The sequence below is a fragment of the Acartia tonsa genome, chromosome 9 (genome assembly GCF_053477335.1).
Source record: "Acartia tonsa isolate MP-2025a chromosome 9, ASM5347733v1, whole genome shotgun sequence".
Taxonomy (NCBI): domain Eukaryota; kingdom Metazoa; phylum Arthropoda; class Copepoda; order Calanoida; family Acartiidae; genus Acartia; species Acartia tonsa.
Window position 1 is genome coordinate 31,178,097 of NC_137268.1, and position 24,880 is coordinate 31,202,976.

The 24,880-nt window shown below is 31.5% G+C and overlaps 1 protein-coding gene across 1 annotated transcript; it reads left to right on the forward strand.

Moving 5' to 3' along the window:
- Nucleotides 1-8,321: 8,321 nt before the first annotated feature.
- Nucleotides 8,322-23,087, forward strand: LOC145328768 (leukocyte elastase inhibitor-like). The gene is made up of 14 exons (XM_080172615.1): nucleotides 8,322-9,119; nucleotides 9,625-9,690; nucleotides 10,584-10,618; nucleotides 11,780-11,858; nucleotides 12,201-12,271; nucleotides 12,633-12,733; nucleotides 13,154-13,246; nucleotides 13,704-13,784; nucleotides 19,706-19,801; nucleotides 20,450-20,558; nucleotides 21,180-21,269; nucleotides 21,606-21,682; nucleotides 21,783-21,837; nucleotides 22,556-23,087. Exons 1-14 carry the CDS (start codon nucleotides 8,918-8,920, stop codon nucleotides 22,682-22,684), a joined length of 1,284 nt encoding a protein of 427 aa, XP_080028741.1. The 5' UTR covers nucleotides 8,322-8,917; the 3' UTR covers nucleotides 22,685-23,087.
- The last annotated feature ends 1,793 nt before the right edge of the window (nucleotides 23,088-24,880 follow it).

Below are 24,880 nucleotides of genomic sequence, written 5' to 3' on the forward strand. Positions count from 1 at the left end.
AAAGATCCAGCTCTGGGTAACCCCACAGTGGTTAGGTATAGAAAAAACTATTCCTTCCTACTTATTTTTATTTATTTAAGCTCGACAGGCATATTATCAAGATATATATTCAGTAATGTGTAGTTAGAACGAGGTTTCCAAATTAAAGGGTTGGTTGTCGTCATTGTTTTTTTTAGGTGTACAGTAGACTATATAAGATGGAAAGCATTTTAATGTTAGAGGTAGATTTGAAATCTGCATCAAATTTTAAGAATTTTGTATAAAATTTGTTTTTGTATAATTCTTTATTTAAAAGCACAAATACAATTTAAGTTAATCAATTTTGACATCTGTGATTGGTGGATTGAAAACTACCTGAGCTCTGGTTGATTGAATGATGTATGACACTTAAGCTCTCCAATCACAGATGTCAGAATTAATTACCTAAAACTGCATTTGCGCTATTAAATAAGGAATTATACAAAAAACGAATTTTATACAAAATCCTTAAAATTTGATGCAGATTTCAAATCTACCTCTAACATTAAAATTCTTTCCATCTTATATAGTCTACTGTACAGTAGAACTTCTTCGAGGTAAAAAGTCTGGTATACCATTATTCCTTGAGTTAAAAATAATCAAATATTTTTAATTAAAAATGGTATAAGTATAGATTTATATTAACCAAGACAACTACCTGGTTCCAGTAGTGGGGACCTTTGTTCATCTGCTAGAAAATTGCTTTCTGCTCTTTTGTAACGACTTAGTATTTCCGATGATATTGGCTTATATCGAAAGACCCAATTGAAAGTAGGCTCAAGGCCCCCAACCCATGGACATATAGTTATTTTACCCCTGTCCATCCATCCTTTTACTTTAATGCTAAAATAAATATAAAGCTGAGTGAATTGAAAATTTAGCTGCAATGTTTGAACATAAAGAAAAGTGTCTCCTTGTTAATCCATGATCCTTTTATTAATCTTTTCCCAAGTCTTTCAACCCAATGTCAATTCCATAGATCAAATAATATTTAGATATTAGATTTATTAAATCAGGTTTTCAAAATTGAAAAAAAATATTTCTAAGAGTATAATACCAATTATTTTTGTCTTCAGTTTTGACGCTGTACTGAGTTGAGATTCGAACCCATTACCTCCCAGACGTTGAGCGGATGAGCTACGTGTTTAGCCACTGTCGTGGGTTTAGCAGAAGCAAAGAAATTCTTACTTAGGATGGACGCACATTTGAATTATAGCTTCGCACCTAAATAATTTACAGATTTAGATATAGACCAAAACTTTTTCCAATATAAAATATATTTTATCAAAGATAAAAATGAACTTTAGCAACTTCTTTTCACCTCTTCTTATCAGATGGTGTAACTGATTAAGGGGAAAGATATAATTACCCTCCACCCCTATATTTTACTTTTTTAATACGACTTAATCAACATCATCAAGTCTAAATAGAAACAGCCCCGCCCCCATTTTTGGGGTCCCCACCCCTTATCTATATAGGGTTTTTGGAAAGAAATTAAGAATAGGTAAATCGGTAGGTGCTTAATTTTGTAATGAAAACAATATAATACATGTATAAAAGTTTAGTATTTAAAATCATAATTTAACTAAAGAGGATGATTGGTTTATATATCTGTCCCCTAAGATCTCCTAAAGAAGAATCACTACTCGAAACTTTGTAAATAACAATTCATTAAATATAATTATGTCAAAGCTGTATATGTCGTAGTAAGGTTTTTTGGCTGTTTTATTTTCTTAAAAGTGCTATAACCCAGCTCGTCCTTAACTATCAGCACTAAGTAACCCCATCTTGCCACCTGTTTTGCCCCCTATTATTTTGCTTGATTAGTTTGTTTTACAGCCTAATTAAATAGTGCTCCCACAATCTAGCAGTGTCAGAAATACATCATCATATTTTTTTTAGTTTTACTAAATCTACCTGTTGCTTTTGTATAATTATCTCGAAAATGTCCGAACAAATTGAACGTGGAGCATGACAAAGACAGGTTTTAGTCTAGTTTACCATGGGAGACAATGTAACCCAAGAGGGCCTGAAAGAAAAATCTATCACATTCAAATTCTTGACTGGATATTTTTTTGTGGTTTTGTATGAAAGTCTAATTAACTTGATGATGGTTTATTTGTTTTTGCTTTATAATCTGTCAGACAGATGAACAGGTGCTCTGCAAAGAGTGGGCTACGATCAGTTCCATTACACGATCAACATTAAAAAGACAAAGATATACATTTATCATGTCGGCTGCTAAGTAGTCTTTTTTACAAACAGACAGACGACCTATTTATTTTAAAAAGCTTATTTTTTTTTATTTTCATTGGCTGCGTTTTTAATTCTTTGTCATTATTTGATTCAACTAAAGCTTTAAATCTGTGTATGTAGCGGAGGATCTCGCTAACGGCTAAAACAATAGGGTTCTCCTATATACATAGTCCAGCTTCTTATAAGTTCTGGAAAGGTTTTTCACTATTTTTGGGTAAGGTACCTAAGCCCTCCAAAGAGAAATCGCTCCTATTAACCTTTCCTCTTAATATGTAAATTAAAAGTTATATGTATATCTTGATTTTTGATTTTTCCTTCAAAACCTTGACTGACTAGTTTGATCGTAGAGTTGAAGTGTCCCTGATTAGGTGAAGGATAACAACGGATTTAGTTTATTTTCAAATCAAGTGAGAAGGGATTAAAAGAAAATGAGAAAGTGATAATAACAAAGCCGGTGACAGCAAAGTTAATTGCGCAGTAATTAATTTTAAAATTGGACATAAGTATTGCTAGATATATATACACAGTATTGGTTTGATTTTGGTATATTATACTACTTTATATGGTTTAATCTTACATTTTTGTGTAAATCTTTTTATGCATTGATAATCTATTTTCAGTTTAATTTTGCTTGGGCGAAAAAAATAAACATAGTATTTGATAAAATGAGCCAAACTTTAGGTTTTGAAAAACTGGGAAGGAGAAAGAAATGGGAAAATGGGAGGAGTAGTAAAACAAAATGGGGAGGGGCTAATTGAGTAGTAATTGGCCAATAAAGCTACACTTCATAAAGGGCTATTTTTAATATTTTTAGATATAACATTTGTAGATCCATTAATTTATCAATCCATTTCAAAAAGTTTTGATATTTTTCTAGTCACAAAATAAACTCAAAGAATTCAAAATGTATGTGTGTTGCTTTATTCCTGTAGAATTTTGTGCTATAACATTGAATTAAAATCTTTTTTACTTGAAGTCTCATATAAGGACTATGATTTAACCTTTTACTACTTTAATTTTGTATTTTTTAACCAATATGTTGCAAAATAAAAGAGTTATTTGATTATAACTTTTATCACATTTTTGGCATCAGGCATTTTTACCATACAGGTACTTATCAGTACAGATACAGTACACATTTTAGAAATATTAAAAGCAGTAAATGTGATGTACATTTTTACAGAGAATATGGACCTATTATTATGTTTTTCATGCTCCATCTGGTTGATTCCTGAAACCGGAAAACACATTTTTTTCTGACGCCATGTATACTTAAGTAAATCATGATATTTAGAATGCATATCTAATATTTATGTATACAAGTATATCTTAAGGCTTGCACCAAACCAAAAACTCTTGGTTTTGGTTTAAGAGGGTTGTCAACAGTCATATCGTTAGTTTCAAAAACTAATTTAAGGCTTCAAAATATTAAAATTGGTGCCAAATATTGCTAAATTCCCTAATTTTCATACTGGGGGTTAAACGTGTGAAATGAAGGGGTTAAATGGGTATATGATAAATATTGAAATAGCTATACATTTTCATACGGCCAGGATATCGTTGTAAATCACTAATTATCCCTTTCCAAAACTTAGCTAGACCGTTTAATTTTATTGGGCAATTTGAGTTTTTTAAAAAATATTGGATTTCTCAAATAAAATAGCCTGTTCATATGATCACGGAACCTTCGCATATTTCTAGCAAAAGTTTTTTTTTGTTGGCTTTTGTCTGAAGCTTAACGTTAATAAATACATAAATTTTTAAAAGCAAAAAAGAAAGATAAATATACAAATTAAACTATAAGAAGCTACCCTGTAAAGGTCAGCTAGATCAAAACAGACGCACACAGGCACATTCAACATCAAAATTTGTGCCGTGTTGTTATTTTTGTTTTTTTGGTCAGTAGCTTAAGATTAAGAAATATCTGAACTAGTATCCTATTAGTATTATATAGGTTATTTTTTTCTAAATACTTACTCTTCTTATATTTATTTAAGTCTCGTTGTAAAAGATCCCTCCCCTAATATATGATATGATATGTCATCGGTCAACTTTTGCTAAAAGAGGTGGGGGGGGGGGGGGAGTATAGGTCAAGTGAAAGTTAAATCCTAAAGGGTATTTATATTTCCATCCAAAGTTGCAAGTCAAATATGAATATGAAGAAGGGGGGGGGGGTGAAAATGTATATTGTCCTTGTTCACGTGACTAAGTTGACCCTTTTATCAATATACCTTGTATATTGGGGAATATTAACAAGGATTAAAACATCCATAAAAACTAGTACTGAAACTTTATGACAAACGGATACAGGAAGCAAATGCCTACATTACCAGAAATGAAAAAAGCTATCCGCTTTCTTACAGATAGACAAGCCCTAATTATAAAAAAGCTATTGTTCTGTAAGATTAAAAACGATTTCTGAAACTGTATAACAAACGGATAATAACACTTAAATAGTTTCAGAATAGTCGAAGGAATCAAATGCCTAAATTACCAAAAAAGCTATCCGTTTTTTACGGACGGACAAACTGACCCTAATTATAGAAAATTATTGTTCTGTATGAAGATCTCATATTTCTCATGTGAGTTCAGTTAAGTTGACCCTTCCAGTTTCCCTTCCTTAATCAGGTGACATAAATTTTTCCTCCCCGCCCCCCCCCCCCCCCAAAAAAAAAATATTGTACAGCGATTAAGCGAAGATATGTTAATTTTATTTACCATAAAAACGAGTACTTAAGTCAAGTTTTTATTTCTATATATCAATGATTTCTTTGTATGTAGATTTCTAGAATGATTTCTATGTTTTTTTAATCAAATTTTATATCCATGTTTATTTATACGGTCAATGAAGAAAGTTAGTTGTATAAGTTTGTTTCTGTCAAAAATAAAATGTATTTCCGTGAGAAATGAAATCTTGTTGTTTCTCTCCCTCCCCCCACCCCTCCTTCTAACCATTACCACCAGGCTAAACCAATCAAATGAAATTCTCCCCTCTTTTATAAGTTTTTAACACCTGCCTTTGCATTTATATTTCTTACAGATTTTTCTTTCTCATAAATTTAAATGAATTCTATTTCAAATATTATTTTTTCAAGATTATATTAAATATTAAACACAATTTTACGGATATAGGATGTACAATTATAATTTCTACTATGAGTTATCCTAAAGGGTATTTATTTCCATCCAAAGTTGCAAGTCAAATATGAATATGAAGGGGGGGGGGGTGAGGAAAATTTTTAAGGTTTAATTTATACTAGGACAATTCTAAGATGCTTAAATTAATAATGAAGAGCTATTAATTACTGACCCAACGGTTTGAAATAGATATTTATCGCATTGTGCCGTATATGTAATTTAGAAGCCATATTGGAATAGATATTTATCCTATCATATTATAGACAACTGACATTATTCTTTTATTTTAGTAATTATGGGAAAAGTGAAACAAATTTAAAATGCACGGAAAAATGTCTATAAAAAAAACTTAATTATGAAATAGCTTCGCTCCAAAAAAAAATAAAATACTGAAGGGAAACAAATCTAAAATCTTAAATATATATGAACATAGCTTTGTAAGTATGTCTGTCCAGTAAGATCTCGTAAATTTACGTAATATTCATTAAGATTTAAGAAGTTTTAAATGAAAAATAGTGAAGTGAACACAATGGAAATTCTTTTAGCTTGGACAATATACTCCCCCCCTCCCCTATTTAAGAAGGGTTGACTGATATGAAATTCTATATTTAAGAAAGGTTGACCGGTCACCGATATATGAACTTGATTTATGACCCCCCCCCCCCCCCCCCCAAGAATAACAACACAAGGTGACAAGACATATGGAAATTAGGAAATAATAAATAAATTCCCCTCTCCTCTTTACTAAACAAAGCTTTTCTATAATATGTGTTGGTTATAGACGTCAGTCTGTCCATCATTAATATGTTATTATTGTATAGAATTTATAGAATTAGAAAGCATAGCAACTATATAATACTTACTTATAATTTTGATTATACTTATACATTTATGTTAATGTTTCGCTTTAATGGATATTGTCATCCTTGTTGATATAACCAGAATATTAATGAAGAAGAATTGTCCTATCGATTTTAAACTTTCCATTATGATTCCTGTAGTAGTTAGGTACAATTTAGAAAGCTTAGCAACTCTATAATCATTACCAGAATGTCCGTGAGTCCATTTTAAACATTTTGATTTTTTTGAATTTTTAGTTACAAAGCTTAGTTAGGCTCACATGAAGGAGACTAGCACCGAAATCGAAGAATGAAGAAAGCTAGCACCAAATGTCTTAAAGTGAAGAAAGCTAGCACCTAATGTTTTGACCCTTCTTAATTGTATTATGTAAATATTAATCCTATTAGATAAAGTAGTAAGCGTTTTTTGTCTGTTCCAATGGATCTCGCTAACCGCTGAACCGATATTGTTCTCCTTTACAGAGAAGCTTCTTATAGGTCCTGGGAAGGTTTTAAACTATTTTTCGAGAGGGTGTCAATTAACCCCCCTCTCCCCAAAAAAAATAATTTTTATAACTCTTTGGAAACTCAAATTTAAAATAGGATGAGGTTGACTTTTCCTTCTCCTACCAGTTCAGTGCCCCTAGAGGCTTCTAGGGGCGTAGCCGCTAGTAATACATAAATTGCTCCTCCCTTTTTCTCACACAAAATATGTCCCGGCCCTTTTACACCTAAAATCCCTCCCATCTTGTAAATATTAAGGATGAAGAATCCTAGCACCAAATGGTGTAGAATGAAGGAAACTAGCACCGGTGCTAGTCTCCTTCATGTGAGTTGTCTTTTATTCTTACTACAAAATAGCTTTACATAAAAAGTTAAATTTGATAACCCCCTTATACCCAACTTGTACCAGTCATTGTTCGCCCATTTTCCTGTCTTTGCAAAACTACTTAGATATAATATATCAATCTATTCTTATACCTTTATTATATGACATGACCGAATCGTTCTTACAATAGGTGGTTAAGTTTGTCTAGCAAACGGAGGTGGGGTAACAATAAGAGGTGGCACAAGGAAACTTTTTAGGCATTTTGAACAATAATGTTGTCTCCGGTTTGGTTTAAATTGTGTTTTTTTCTGTAATGTGATTAGTAAATAAGTTATTCACCACCACTAAATTTTCCATAAATAGATACTTACATCAAGAGATACTAAATTATAAGCATTAGGCACATCACTAGTGAAAAAAATAACCTTGTACTATTATTGAATACTCCTATCTAGATCTACTGCACACAACAATTATGCTGAAGCCTGCACAGAAATTTGCCTTAAGTAAAAAAAATTTCTAACCGTTCGCAAGAACATTCGACATTGGACTGTAACTTGGATGTTAATAAAAATATTATTTTATTCGTTGGCTCAAAAACGTTGGGTACTTTTATCAAATGTTATTGGATGGTGCCCAATTAGTATTGTATAAACTAATAAATATAATCTTCAGAAGAGGTAATTTTGTATATTGTCATTGGGAGTTGCAACAATTTCTCGTCTTTTGTCTTACTGAATTGGTTACCAAGTCACTATGTAAAAGTTCCACAATTAGTAATTATTTTCCACTGTGATGGTTCAGGGAGAGTTGATGGAGGAAAATGAGCTACTGTATTGAAAATAAACAGTTTACTCAAACCAGCATATTTTGAAAAAGAGCAAAATTAAATTTAAATTTAAATGGTATGAATTGAATCAAGTTAGTTGTCTATAAAATAAAAATGTTTGGTCCCATTGTTTTTAAAGGAATCTTTTTATATTATTCTCGGTTTAAAAAAATCATATCAAAGCCTACAATTACTAGGCCTATAGTTTGAGAAAAACTTTTTATATAAACTTTCAATATATGTAGGTAGCAAAGACAGAGATTTTTAAAACAAACATCCTTTTCCACATGTCATGTTTATTTCTGCCTATTTTCTTCAAATTAAAATATTGTAGTTTTGTAAGTTAACTTTGAAAAATACAATAATTTTCATCTCTACTATTATCTTTCTTCTTCTTCGTATTAGTTTAGTTACATCAAGACCATTATACATAAAACTTCTTCCAAAACAATATAAATAACATCTATAGTGATTTTCAAACAAATATTTAGAGACACTTGTCTATCTATAGGCACTAATAAGGATCTGACACTTTTGTCTAATAAAAAGGCTTCGAACCTTTATGTACACGGATCTTAACACGGATTTAACACAGTGACTAAAAAGTTTGTTTACCAAAAAAACACACACGAGAAAATTTGGCGGCACCGGCCGTAAAAAAAACTTTGTTTACTCTTTTCTTTTCTGTTTAATATGTGAAACTGACGCTAAATTTTGATTGGTCAAGAACTGACGCAAAGCGTCATACAAACAAACAAACAAAGTTTAAAACGAACATATGACAAATTTACATATATGTGATATTGAAGGGAATATATAAAGTTTAAGCCGCGCGCCTTTCAACAACTCCACCTCCCCCCCCCCCCCCTCCTCGTGCGTGCTTAAAAAAGTGGCGGCTTATTTACTTTTGAATAACCATTTCAAGATGACCTTTCATACTGTTCATCCACAAATTACAAAGTGAAAAAAGTCCTCAAAATTTTCTCAAAAAATCTGTCAAATTATAGAATGAATATCATTGGACAGTTACGTGATTTAAAGATGATTTTTTCATTGGCTTATATTCCAATGATAACTTTTATTTTACAAATGGTGGTAGGAGGCATTGATGGAGCAACCAGTGGACTAGGGCATACTAAAGACTTGCAAAAATTGTCAAAGTCACATTTTGAATTTTCTATTGATTTATACAGACAGACTGCACTACATCAGGAATTCATATTTAGAAATTTAAAATATTATAATTTGGTATAAAATCTATATGTTAGTTAATAAGTTTCTTTATAATGGGACGTTAGTCCGTATTTTTAAAAGTAGTCAGGTTTTTGTCTATAGCTTAAGATTTCATTAACTACTAAATCGATCAAGTTCTCCATTTTAGGGAAGCTTCACAGGGGTCCTGGGATTTTTTTGCTTCCTTATTTTTTTATTGAAGTGTTGGGATGGTTTTAGGATATTTTTGAGGCCTTAGACACCAGAAGCGCCTCCAGGAAAGAAAATGCTATGGTGGAACAGTGAATATTTGATTTTTTTAGTTTCTTTGCTAATAAGGAACATAATTGATCTCGTAGACTTAAAAATGAAAGTAATTTTATTAAAAACGAAGCTCAGTTTTCTTACAGATTAATCTCATTCACTATAAATTTTAAAAACATTCTCTTCGTTTGAGAAATGAAAAACCATTAAATGTTAATTTTAAATATGAATAAAACTCTAGTCGTCTGGAAATATAGTTATGTCACCATTTGCTGCGAATCTAGGAGTAGCTTTAATGTTTCTTGGTAAGTGTATATATCAGGGATCTAAAGGGATAAGACAATGGCCGATAAATTGATAAATCTAAAGTCCCCAGTGATGATACACAAAATTACCCTTCTGTAGATTACTATCAGTGGTTGAACCGTTCGGATACTCAACAAAATGACAAACCAATCAAAATTCAATAAATGTCCTTCAAATTGTTTAGCTAACTAATAAGAAACCTTACTATATAAAACTTTTGGGACTAGTGTAATAAACAGCTCCCTCACTGTATATATATCCTATTATGTAAACTTGTAAAGTAGTGAGGATTCTTTTGTCCATTAAGATGTACAGTGAAGCGAAAGAATTTCCCATTTTAGGGAAGCTTCACACCTGTATCTGGTTGTTATTAGGCTATTTTTAAATGAAGGCAAATATTATTTAAGAAGATCTTATTTTTGAAGGGTTGACCTACCTTCCTTACCAAAGCCATGCCCAACTGAGAATCGCAGTTGTTTTTTACTATTTCATCCCCCTAGGGAGGTTGAGGACATTGGGCTGTAAATTTTACTGGTGCCCAGATTTTTGTAAACACACTCTCAATTATTGACTCATAAACTTTGCGTTTTCTATAAATTTTGATTGGTTGGTTTAAACTTCTTAACCAATATTCTTAATCTTTAGAATGGGCAAATTTAGTTATCATAGGCATTGCTTGGCAGTCGCTCGTCAGCCACTACTTAACCTCAAATTTATTAACCCCGTTTGGCTGCTTTGAACACTTTTTTTGAAAAGAGGGATTTTTTTGGTCAGGTTTAGACTTTCAGCTGATTTTAAAACAGTAAAAGGTTGATTTTCCTGATGCTTACAGGCGGCTGACGAGCGTCTGCCGAGCCCTGAAGGGAATATACCTCAACTTATTTTATTTCAGGGAGTAGCAGTAACACAAATACATCTACAGAGCTGAGGAAAATAATGTTATCAACAATTTATCTAAAGTTTTATAAAATACTAGCGGCTTCGCCCCTAGCCTCTAGGGGCTTCGCCCTATATAGTTATTAATTCAACCCTCCTTGATAGAAATATTCGAAAAAAAATATTCTTTGTTGAATTACTCTATGGTAAAATTAAACCCAGGTTGTGCGCTTTATGCACAAAAATTCTAATTTGTACAAATTACACCCAGGTTGTTTGCCGTATACACAAAAATTTCAATTCGTAAAAATTAAACCTAGGTTGTTCGCATACACAAAAATTAAAATAAAAATATTAAAATTTTTTTTTTGGGGGGGGGGATTCATTGGGGCTTCACCCCAAGTTGCAGTGGGGTTCCCCCACCCCAATTACTGGAAATCTTTAAAAAAAAAAAATGGGGGGGGGATTTTTTGTTTTTTGGGGGGTTGGGGGTTACCCACCCCCCGAAAAAATAGCCTAAAACCACCACAGGACCAGTAGGTATATTCCCTGAAGAGTAGAATCCGATCGGTTGAGTGGTTACCGAGATCTTAAGCTTCAGACGGACGGACAAGCGGACGGACAGACGGACGGACAGACAGATGGACGGACGGAGAGACATCAAGTTACTTTATATTATAGATAAATTAAGCAAAGCTCTAAAATCAGACGATCAGATTTTTTTTACTCCCCCAAAAAATTTTACCCCGGGGGTAAAATTTGTATGGGGGGGTAATTACCCCCCCTGAAACCTGTTGGCAGGGGTAAATTTAGTTTACCCCCCCAAAATTTACCCCCAGGGTAAAATTTTGTGGGGGGTAATTTAAATTTATCAAATATATAGTATTAAAAATGCGCGCGGAGCGCGCAAAAATTTTTTTTATTAGAGATTTTTTATTTTGGGGGGGTAAATCTACGGCACCCCCAGGGTAGGGGTAAATTTTAAATGGGGGGAGTAAAATGAAAAAAATTTTAACCCCCTCCTAAATGGTTGGGGGTGCCTACGGCACCCCCAGGGTAGGGGTAAATTTTAAATGGGGGGAGTAAAATGAAAAAAATTTTGGGAGTGCCTACGGCATCCCCAAAATCGTTTGGGGGGGGGGGTAATCGCCCCATTACCCCCCCCCCTTGGACGCCTATGAAAGGTATTATTTTAACATTATTGAATGGTACAGGCATTGTTTACACGCAGAAAATATACCCTACGTTGAGCTTCATAAATCATTCAAGAAAATTATTAATATTCTTAAAGGTATCATCACTTTTAGTATCGCAGTTACTCTATATCCATCGTATGTCCATTTGTCTGTCTTGATGTGTCCATCAGTTTGAGAAACACACTTGTAATATCAGACACGCTTAATTTTTTTTTATTTTTTGTCGCTTGAACTTTATGTTTACTGAAATTTATATATTGATAATACATAAAAAACTTGCTGCGTTTTATTTTTTTAAGCTTACGCTTATTTTGACAAAATTATCCTATTTTTGTAGGCAGGTCTAATTGAGTTATCAAAATATAATTTTCTTCAATATTTCAGAAAATAAGCAAAGGTTTATGCATAGTTAATCATTTTCATATTTTTTTCTTTAGATCCATATTATAGCAAGCATGAGTTTACAAATGATATCAGAATTTTTCTACAAAAAGGAGTTGGAATAAAGGTATGTGAATTTTCATTTATATATTGGACATTGTTGTCCTAGGAATCATTATTCCAAAAGCAGATGAATAGGATTATTATATATAACAAAAACTTGTTAAAAAAAAGTTAAAAAAATCTGCATATTTAATTGATGTACGGATTTTCTGGTAAAGATTATAGAGTTGCTACGCTTTCCTAATTTGTACCTAACTGTTATAGTAATTATCATGCAAAGTTTGAAATCGATAGGACTATTCTAACATGTCTTAATCAACGAAAAGAGCTAACCGTTTCCTAACCGTTACGGACGGACCGACCGTATTTATAGAAAAGCTTCGCCTTTGAAAATAAATAATAAAAACTTTTTAAACTTTGTTCAGTCACAATACCTGAGAGCTGTTCGAGAGTTTTACCAGTCCCAAGTTGATGAAATTGATTTTGGAGCTTCTGGTTCGGGCAACATTAGAAGGAAAATAAACAGGTATTCATTTTAGATAACAAGAACGAACAAAGTGCAAAATCAAATCATCTTTTGATTAAATAACTCCCCCCCCCCCCCTCCAAGAAAAAAAGAAACATAGTGTTTTCCAATAAATGGCCGGTGGAGCAATGAACACCTTCCCACTCCTTATCTTTTTAAAATAAATTGAAAATAAGATGGGGTAATTTTTCATAGGCTTAACTCCTGCAGGGGCTTTCACCTTGTCCTAACCCAGCGGGGCTACCCAATCAAAATATAATATATTCTAATCTGACCTAAAGCAATAAATGAATAAATTAAAAACTACCTACCCCCTTATTTTCAATTTAAATAAAAATAAGGATGCGAGGGGTTATAAGTGCACGATTTTATTATATTGAATATCAATATTATAGATTAATTAGGTTTGTATTATTATAGTTGGATGAAAGAGACCTCTGGTGGAAATTTTGAGGAATTACTGCAAAAAGACCCGGATGTTGATACAAGATTGGTTCTGGCTTCTTATACAAGGTAAGCTTAATTTTCTCGGTTACTATATCAGGTAGATGTCTGAATTTTGTTAGGAAATTGATATGACCTAGGAGAATCTACACTACAACTAATTATGCGTGTTTGTCTGTCTGTACCGATGTCCGTATGTTTATCAGTTTATAATCATCTTTTCATTCATTCTGCTTAAATTTTCCTTTTTTAATTAATATGAGCTTCGTTGTACTAGTTTACGTATGAATCTTTTAAAAAGTATTCTATATTTTTCTTCTACTTATCGTATTTTAAATCAAATTTACCTTTGGCAATTACACTGAAAACAATGATGATAACATCAATCATAGCACATTTATATAAATGATAGATTACGTTTATATCTGTTGGTCCTGAGAATCTAAATATAAACTACATAAGCCCTTAATTATCATTCCTCGCAATATAAGGGCCATTGGAATTAATAAACTTTAATTATTTGCAGTATGAAACCAAGATGGCTTTATCCTTTTGATCCCAAGAAGACCAGCTACAATGGACTATTTTTCCTTCCTGGTGGAGAAAGGTAATTTAAGTACATAATCTTTTTTATTCAGTGTTGTTAGGGGAAAAGACAATAAAAGTCCCAAAAGCTTTAAGCCAACGAACGAAAGAACTGTTTATGATACTTTGTAGACCATAATTATGTTTTACACATTTACTGATAAATTACAACGCCACTCTTTAACTATTTGGATTTCAAAGATTCTTAACCCTTAACGGTCGGGGGGGGGGGGGGGCGTTGAACGCCCCCCCATCCGGTTTTTTTTATCTCATTTTCTGTGTATGAAAGATAAAGAGCCCAAACTGCTTGACTTTTTAAGTATGGGTATGACACATAACTGAGAGTTGAAATTTTTTGAATATCTACATCCTGGCGGGCACAGGATGCCAGCAAACCTGGCAGGGTCATCCAGGTAAAGAGCAAAAATATTTTTTTGACTACAACAAAGCATTTTATCATAGCAAAATACTAAAAAATCCTCTAGTAGTACATCCTTATATGATATACAGGTGTTCAAGTCACTTTCAGGTTCCAGGTATGATCCTGCAGGTCCTGATCCTCCAGGTCTCCAGAAATCTTTAAAAGGCTCCTGTGGCCGCAATTTTTTACTCAGAGACTTCAAATTTTAAACTTAAGCTTTTCTTACATGTCTACATAACGTATTAAAATTTCATGAAGATCCGCCGCCGTTTTCCCGCTAACCGCCGACTGCGGCGGCTGGCAGCTGCTAAATACAGCTGCGGCCGCTGAAATTTATATTTTGATATTTCTAATGTAAAATTTACATAAAGATAAACATTTTCTGGAAAAAAAATTTTCTTTTAGCTTCAAAAATAAGAAAATTACAGCCGTTTGAAATTTTTAAGTAAAAAAAGACCTAAAAACAAAGGTTGTTAAATAAAAGGGTGAAGGAAGCGAAAATTAACTTAGACTTATAAAAGGTCGGGAATTCATTATCCAACAGGGGACTTGCACAAAAAAATTTAGCCCTCTAGCTCTTTTAGGAACTGAGATAATAAGGGGGGCGTTGAACGCCCCCCCCCCCCCCCCCCGACCGATTAAGGTGCGGCAAAGGGCCCGACTGTAAAGGGTTAAGGATAAATTTCTGAAGAAAACGCAACAAGTCCCCCATAAAATGATTTGGCTATTAAAACTTAAAGAAACAAACAAAGTCTTTTTTTAATACCAATCGCCTTCCTTTTGCTGCAATTTTTTTTATACATGAACCTACGTCTTTACATAAATATTACAAAAAGTTTGAAAGGAAAATTAGCCCTAATGTATACAACCTTTCATCTTATTATCAGTATATGTCCTTAAAAATTAATCATTGCCTTCAAACTTTTTGAGATTAAAGCTAAAATTTAATGTTTACTTAAACACTTTGCCAAAATAAATTCATGTTGCGCAGTTTATTAAATAGATGTGTAGCATCTACATAGCATGTTGTATTTCTACAACAACACATTAACATTTTAAGATTTAAAGTTTCAGTTTGAAAGATGGACAGAAAGACATTGTTCTAAATCTAATTGTATGACCCTTTTCTTAGGGTTTTATCTTTTAAAAATCCTAGCATAAAGCTTATTCTTTGGACTCCTACCCTGTAAGGCTTTCTTGATACTGACCCAACTTTTGAAAATTATTTATTCAGAAAGTTGCAAAATTAATCTAGTTCTTACTTTTTATAAATTTTTGTCTTAATAAAACAAATATTGATCAATTTTGCTTCTATGGATACTAGTCCTCCTAGATTGATAGTACAATTGTATTCATAATTTATATATTAAGAAATAATTATAGGATATTATTGTAGCATTTATTAAGTGTCAAATACAACATAATAATAAAATACTTATTCAAAGTATAATTTATAGATTTTTCTATATAATTCTTTTTGGGTGAGATATAAGTGCTTTCCTTCAAAGAGCCTTTTGAGCATAATCTCAACCTGTGTTTATTCTAACCTGCGGGGCTACCCAGTACCCAATATATCAAAACCTAACTTACCCTAAAGTAATAAACAAAAGCTCCCCTTTCTGTGCTCCAAAAACAATTTAAGGGAATACACCGATATTTCAATACATTCTTAATAAGGACCTAATCTTAGGGCTGCCTTGATAAAGAACTGACACTTTAAAGAGAATTTTAACTTTTTTTTTGCATGTTTGTCCAATTGTGCTTAGGCGCCAAGATGAAAGATTTCTCAATGATAAAAAGATATCTTTCAATCTGGTTAATATGATTTTAAATAAATTCAAACAGGGTTGTAGGGAAAAAACAGAACAAGGCCTTTTACGTCCAATAGTGCTTTTATAGTGTGTCCTCGTTATGGTAATCTGGGAACTTAAAACAATATATGTTGAAAGTTTAGTAATAAAAGTAGGACAAACCCATCATTAAAGACGGAGTGACAGAAGGACAGATGTGTTAATAAATTATAAATTTGTCTTTATAAATTGTTTCAAAGGTTGTCAATGTTTTAAATCACAGAATCCAATCCCAGAATCCCTGAAATGTGTTACATATATGGTGGTGAATGACATAATTCCAGGGATCTAAAGGGATAAGACAATGGTCGATAAATTAGTGTACATCCACAATATATAATGATACACAAAATTATTCTTTCTGTAGATTACAATTAGTGGTTGAAACGATTGGACACTCAACTTAAAATTCCAATAAATCAAAATTCAATAAAAAAATATTATTATAAAAGTGTAGTGAGCTAATTTTCTCTCCGACCCTGCTTATCTTACTTTTTTGTGTAGGGAAGCTACTCATAACTCACATTGTCTGTCCGTCTATCCATTCCATCTGTCAGTCCGAAACGATGTGGTAGAAAATTGTTTTTGAAAATTTGTGGATCTTGATAATTTTAGATGTAATCACCCTTGTTATCTATCTAATCCCAGAGAGAGAGGGGACAATAGGCTTTTTATTACACTAGTTCCCAAAGTTTTATGATAATGATTTCGGGTATAGTCGATTTTGTGATAACGCCTATTATGGGGCGTTTCGTCGTATTTTCACTGTAGCTTTTTATATGTTATTTTAGGTTAGGTGGTTGCCCCGCAGGGGCTAGAAATAAGAGAAAATCCACTGTGAAAATACAACGAAATGCCCCTTAAGTGAGATCCAATTGTTTCAACCACTAACTGTAATCCACAGAAGGGGTAATTGTGTGCATCATCATTGGGTATGCACATCAATTCATCCTCCATTGTCTTATCCCCTAAGATCCCTAATCTAATCCACTTATCTATTTATCTATCTCTAATATATATGTATTATGGTTTGTGTATAAATATAAATAAGTTGTCTTGGCGCCACTAAACATTTCCCATTGATGCTCAGGCTTTTTCTTTTGTCATAGTTCAACACTCTTAGGGTGCAACAAATACAAAGCTTGCTGATAATTACTTACAATATTTTGTAACTCTTCCTTAGCATAAAATAATAAGGTTTTTGTTGCTGTATCTTAAGATTTTGATAACTACTGAACTGATTGAGTCTTCAATTTCAAATAGGTCCTTGGATGTTTTAGGCAATTTTTTTCCTTCCCCACTTCTTGGAATGAAGTGCCCCTAGATGCTAGAAGCGCAGTCACTCGTACCACTTTTTTTTAATGTAGCTTTTTTTTCTATAGCCAGCCAAAACAAAACTTTTTTTAAATCTAGGGCTGTAGGTACATTAACTGTTAATTGTACTAGTACCCAAAGTTTTTTTTTATCCGCGGGTTCTCATTGGTTGACTTCAAAACTTTGGGTGCTTTATAAAATTTTGATTGGTTGATTCATTAATTATTTAATTTTAATCTATCTTCATAGATTAATATATCGTCCATTGTCTATAAATCCCTGGGTTAAATTAGACTATAGGAAAGATGAAAAACTAACAAATGAATAACGGGCATGCCACCCCATCTGTGCTTCAATTATAGAGCAGCTACTCCATTGTTTTTAAAGATATAATAATATTATTGTTTTTTATATTCCTTCTATTTCTTAAACTGACCATTATTTACCAGAGAAGCTCAGAGTCATTTAAAACTTATGGTGCACCCTAGGTCGTACGTTTATAGGATAAATATAGAAAATATAAACACCTGAACACAACACATTAACATCATGGTAAAGACTGAAATTGCATTGTGTTATTTGGCAATCATTGTGTTCTTAGGCCCATTTGGTATAAGCTGGTGAGATGATTTGAGCATATTGAAACATCTCCGCATGGTGTTGGCGCCTTCAATCAGTTTTTAAACATTTATTTATCTTCTTTTTTCATAAACAGGTAGGATAGATGCCTATTTGATTTCTTTAGATGTTTTAATATTAATATACCATAGAACAACAGTCGTAAGTAACTCGTATTTTCAAAAGAAGTTGCCAAAAAATAGGTATACCTAAATTGTATATTAATCAAGCAAAAATATATAACTAATTTAAATAGAATCAAATTAATGTTACACAATTTACATTATTTGTAAAACTATTAACCTGACCCTCTACTAAAACAAACTAAGGTATACTTTTCATGGAAGGAGGGGAACATTGGACTGTTAATTGCATAAGTACCAAAAGTTTTATAATAACGATTTCTTATTCGTTGGCTTGGGTATTTTAATATAATATGTATTTGTTGTTTCATTAAGTTCAGTGTCAAATATTTCAACCACCAATTGAAATCTACAGAAGTAGTAATTTTGTGAATCATCATTGGGGATGTGCAATTTTATCGGCCATTATCTAATCCCTGTGTACTTTTATATTTCCCACTATATACTTCTGAAAAAAAAGATATTTGTTTAAGAATTGTTGCTTGGTAACTATTCAATTCAAGTGCCATTGTGCATATGTCACAATAATAATTAGAAGAGTGTTCTTACAAAATTAAATTTAGAAAAAAGGCTTTATTGTCAACATTCATAAAAGTGAAGCTCTGAAAAGGTAGGACAAACGAACATTAGCACTTAGAGTGTCAGAAATGAAAAGGCAGAATATGAATTAGTTTAAGTATAAAAAAATTTGTTGCAAAATTGATTAAATACCTACAGGATACTTCGCTTAAAGAATTATACCTAGTTGTAATAGGAATCAATATTCCTAAAATTAGATGAATAGGATAATTATATCACATAAAACTTGTTGTTAAAAAGCAACATGTTTTAAATGGATATACGGATTCTCTTGTAATGATTATATAGATGCTAAAGTGTACCCAACTGTTATACTAATCATCATGCAAAGTTTGAAATCGATAGGATAATTCTAAAATCAAAACTGAAATTGTTCTAAAACATTTCTTTGATAATGTAAAAAAAAAATAATATATCTTCTCTTTGTTTTCTTGACAATGTCTTGGTATTTTGATTGGACACCATTTGTATTTGGGAAATCCTAAATCCGGGTCTGGTAGTGCTACTTCTGATTTGAATCTCAATATCTTTATAATCTTATGAGTATCTATATAATATAGTAGCTAGCTTAATATCAAAAAGAGTAAAGAACAAATGATTTTTAATAGTCATATAAAAATTCAAATATTCTAAAATTTATGACTGTTAAACACAGTTAATATTATGTAGCTTAAAAATGGCATCAAAATAAAACTAATGCAAATAAACATCTACCTATATAAAAGTAATATGATATCTGTCTTAGGTACCAATTGACCGATAAGGTTGCCCTTAAAAGTGAAGCCTATCATATGTCCTGGGACAGTGTTACAATTTTTAGAGAGGGTACTCCACCGTCCCAAGAGAAATCTCCCCTGGGAAAAAAACCCACAATAAAAAAATATACTTTTTCGTTTTAAACTAAACTTGTAATTGAGGGTGGAGGTCGACTCCTCCGTTACCCCGCCCCCCCCCCCCCTGGTTTCAACGGGTGTATCTGATGGTATATCAATAACCTATAAATTTTTCTACAATTCAGGTTGCAAGTAGCCATGATGAGCGGTCAGTTCCAGGTTCCTGTAGGTTATTCTGAACAATTAACCAGTAGATTATTGGAGCTTCCATTGTTAGAAAGGTAATGTATTTTTTTCTACAGAAAAGCAGATGAATTTTAAAGTTGTATTATGACGGTTTCACTGAGGCTAACATGCGCGCAGCTCAAACAAGGCTAACAAGCTCTAAATTTTACCTTTAGGTGGCAAATAAAAAAAATAACATCAAAATATTATGTTTAAGTTTCTTTAAATTTTAAAATTATATTTATAGCTGATTTTTGCCATTTTAAAATTATATTATATTAATTAAGTATTATATTACATTTTTCCAATAGACAAGTTTTAGAAATCTTAGGTGGCTGGACAAAGTGTCTCAAAAATCAGCCATGTGACGTCATAAAAATGGGGGGGGGGAGAGGAGAAGTGGGAAATATAACCCCTAAAAAGAGATGGAGAAACTCATTTTTATTACGTCACAAGGCTGATTTTTTTAGACACATTGTCCAGCTACAAGCATAGGTTAGGTTATTATTCTATTTTTTGAATTATACAAAAAAATATATAAAGATTGAGCTCTTTATAAGTGCCTATAAAGAATGACGTTATATTAGAATAGTCCATTATTTTAATATGACTTAATTCGGGATTTTTCAGTCAAAAGTTTTTAGATTTATCCCTTTTTTATAGTCACTATAAAAGCTTCTATGAAGATTTTTGTTTTTGTTTAGGAGGATGTCAATGTTCCTGATTCTTCCCGACACAGTTGAGCCTGGCATAGCTACTCTTGAATCTACTATTACCACACATTTTGTAAAAGAACTCAGAGCAACACTAAAGGTATGGATAAATATCAGGGATAGAGGGGATATTGGACTGTCTGTTACACTAGTCCCCAACGTTTTATAATAACGGTTTCATATTCGTTGGCTTAACAACTTTGGGAACTTTTATTAAATTTTGGTTGGTTGGTTCATTAAGTTGAGTGTTCATTCGTTTTAGCCACTATTAGAAATCTACAGGAGGGATAATATTGTGTATTTAATTTGTCTTATCCCTGTAGATTTCTGATGATTTCTATGTATATTATTCTCAGCCCCTGTTCTTATTAATCTTTTACTAATGACCTTCAAAGTAAATATATTTTTGTTTTGACATCAAGAAAGATATAAATTACTGGTCTCCAAGGGTGTTTTTTAGATTATAAAAAAAAGCTCTGGATTCATTTTTTGATTAGGCTGATACCATGTCTTGAGACGCAAGAATGTTTTTTTTAAAATCTAAAAGACTTCTTTGGCGAATAGTGATAGATAGATTTAGAGAAATAAATGGATTACTAGATAAATGAAAGTAACAAATCATTATTTAAAGTATAAAATAAAAACAGTTAATATCTTAAAACCGGTTCCTATCCACTGGATTCGAATGAATACGAGAAAATTTATGAAAATACTTATTTAGACTGAAGTTGTGAATGTGCGACTACCAAAATTTAAGATTGAGAAAACTGTGGAATTTGTAAATGTCCTGGATGATCTTGGAGTTTCTCAGGTATAAATATTTATAATAACTATTTATTAATACTAGAAGCTTCGCCTTCAGAAATTAATTGCTAATAAATTTTTTTATTGGCTTGAAAGTTCTATTGATTTTTTTGTAAGGTTTTCAGCAAATTACTTTTCAAACATTTTATAAAGGATTAAAAAAGAATCAAGAACAATGAAGAATAACATTCCTTAAACAAAATAACTTTGACTGCAGATAGCTGTTAGACGGCAAACAAAATTGAATATTAGAACCAGAATAATAAGAATAAAAAATCCATATTGGTCTAATAACATTATAAATAATATTGCCATTTTTTATATTTTTATTTAATAATCTTAGGTATTAGATCCAACCCAAGCTGATCTAGAGAACATGGTCGATAAAAATATTTTACATCTGTCCTCTTTTAAACACAGGTAAAAATTCAAATCAAAGGATTTTTATATATTTTCTGTCCAATTATATTTGATTGTAATGCAATTTTGATTGTCTACAAAATGTAATCTAACTTTTTAGAGCTGAGATAGAAATAACTGAAGGTGGTAATCCAGATGAAGAAATAAAAACAGAGGTATATTATAATTGTTTAATAGGTGATCTACCTCAAAGTTTCTATCGAGCACTAAACCTACCTCCCTTCATTTTTAAAAATTGAGAATAAGGAAAGGTTGATAGTTTTTTCACCTTTGCCTAACACATGCGGGGGGAATCAAACCTGGTGGGCAATTAACTATGGAACCCTGAACATGCAGGGCTTACCTAACATGACCTAAAGTAATAAACAAGCAAACAAAAAGTTTCAATAAATTTCAAAATATTTGTGGGGTTTTCTGTGCTCAACATTCACTTAAAGGAAAACATTTTAAAGCAGCTTATAGTGCCTAATAAAAAATGACGTCATACGATACAAATGACAAATGATAGTCCAGTATGCTATTTTACTATTGTTCAGTTAAAATATCATTGGTAATTTGTATTGTATGACGACATTTTTATTAGACACTATACGCTGTTTCTCTCCCCTCCCTTATTTTCAGTAAATTTCTAAAACTTGTCTATGTTAAAAAATGAACTTAAAGAGAAAACAATTGTTTATTTTAAAATACCTGGTTTATTCAATGAAAATTTTAACTTTATTTGTTTAACAGTGAGATCGGTCACTAGTGGTCAGATAGACAGTCAGAAGGTCACCATTCTACTTTGTATCATAAATAGTAAAGAAAGTTGGTTAAGATTTTGTTCAGTAGGTAGTCTCCGACCATTTATATTAATGTTCCTATTTTTTTAAGGCTACTTCTGTTGGTATATTGAGACAGAAATTCTTTGAAGTTGACCATCCATTTGTATATTTCATCTGGGATTATTATACTGGAACAATACTTCTCATTGGTCGAGTCATTCAACCAATCACAGTCTAGAATCTTTGTACTGTCATCCAAACAGAGTAAAGAATAGAACAATTGGTACTTTTTAATAATTAAATAATCTGTAAAAATTTAAACAAATGGCAGCTAACATCATTAAACTCACTAATAAATATCAAGCCGAATCTTCTATCAAGTAGAATCAAAGAATGTGTTTAAATAATATTATCATAATTTTTTTCATATATTTAGACATATTTTTTCCAATATATGCTATTATTTTTTTATTGTTCGCCTATTTCTGTATTTTGATTTTTTTACAAATTGTGAATATTTTCTTCATAACATTTAAATTAATCATGGAAAGCTTTAACAAATTATTAGGAAAAATCCATGAATTTGCTTTAATGCAAATTATTTAACCATACAAAAATAGTAATCTCAATTGAATAACTGTAAAAAAAAATAATCCCTTTATTATGATTATTGTAAAATATTAACTATTTAATTATTGTATTGTTATATACATATATTATTATATATATGAAAAGTATAAAGATATGTGATCATTTGAAACGTGTAATTATTCATATTTATCTCATTATTATTTTTATTATAAAAAAAAATAAAAACTTGCTTTTTAATTTTTTAATTGTTCAATGATTTAAAATCACGAAACATTTTCAAACAAGAAATAATCACAAACCAAACTTTAATCCAAAGGTTCTGCAAAATATATAATTATATAAGCGGGAATTTCTACAATTGGGGTTGGTCCGTATGTACGTCCTCCCGTAACAGCTGGCTCTAATAGTTGATTTAGGTATGTAAGAAACCTTGTTTGATATTTTCTGCAACAGTTAGCTCTGATCTATAAAGCGTAGCAACCAGAAAATCAATATCAGAAAATCCGGGCATCAATTATGATTTTTAGCTTTTTTAAAAGCAATATTTTATTAGATATTATCATCTGATTTTTGGTATTTGGATTCCTAGAATAATAAGGAATTATGTTACTTTTATGGATGTTGTTAACAGTGTCTCGTATTAGAAAAATTTTAGCCCCCAGCCAAAATATGGTTGATTTTGCAAAAAATGTCCCACGGTACAAGCATTTTGAAATTTTGAGGCCTTATGGAGGTCAAAAATTCATTGCATCAGAACTATGGCTTTATGGTGCTCCCAGGAAAGGTCTTGAGGAGTAGAATCCGAATCTTTGTCCGTTTCAAAATATCTTGATCCTAGCCTTAGAAATGACTAAAAAACACCATTTTTTAGAGTTTATTGAGAATTGTCCAATTTGTAGTAGTAGTAGTAGATTTATTTTCCAATATAAAAAAAAGACAATAAAATAATATACGATAAAATAAGCATAAGTATATTTATAATTATAGAATTTCATATATGTGTTGCTTCTGCAGTTACATTGGCAGCTAAGATGTCGCGTGAGCGGTGTTGTCTCTAGCTGTTGAAAAAAAGGCAACTTCTATGGTTTCTGAAGCAAGAAAAATGTACATATGTACATTTATATCAGGTCCCGTTTTCCCGCGTGCAGCTCTGTCGTTCCCCCCTTTATACACTTGAATTGTGTATTTTAAAAAAAGAAAAAAGTTTAGTACTGAAAACCTTTCAGTTGAAAGAAAAAAAAAATGAAAAATGAAGAAAAAAATAAAAAAAACATTAAATTTTTAAAGGTTTAGATGGCATACAGGGCAGAGTAGTCTTGAACATTCAATATTAATAGAATCAATTAGATGTACTTTAAGTTTATTTTTAAATTGAATTTTACTGGCTAAATTTTTGATAATTTGGCAATCAAAATCATTCCAAATTATAGGAAAATTACAGTATGGCAATCTTTTTAAAAGCCCAATTCTAAATCTAGGATTTCTAAAATCAAGATTGTTTCTTAATTGATAATTATCATTAAATTCTTCATTAGTTTCCCAAGTGTTCAAAAAAGATCTTGGTAAATTATTCATTTTGTAACTATGCATAAATTGTAATTGAAAATATTTGACAAGCAAATCAAATGGTAAAATATTTAGTCTTTTAAACAATGGAGAAGTGTGAGCATTATACTTAGAGTTCATGATACATCTAATGGCCATCTTTTGCTTAGTTATAATTGGTTTTAAGTTGGCAGAGGCAGCAGTAGAATAAATGAGAATTCCATATACAAGATGGCTATGAAAAAGTGAGTGATATAAAGAAATCATTGATGTTTTATCAAGTATATTTTTTGATCTT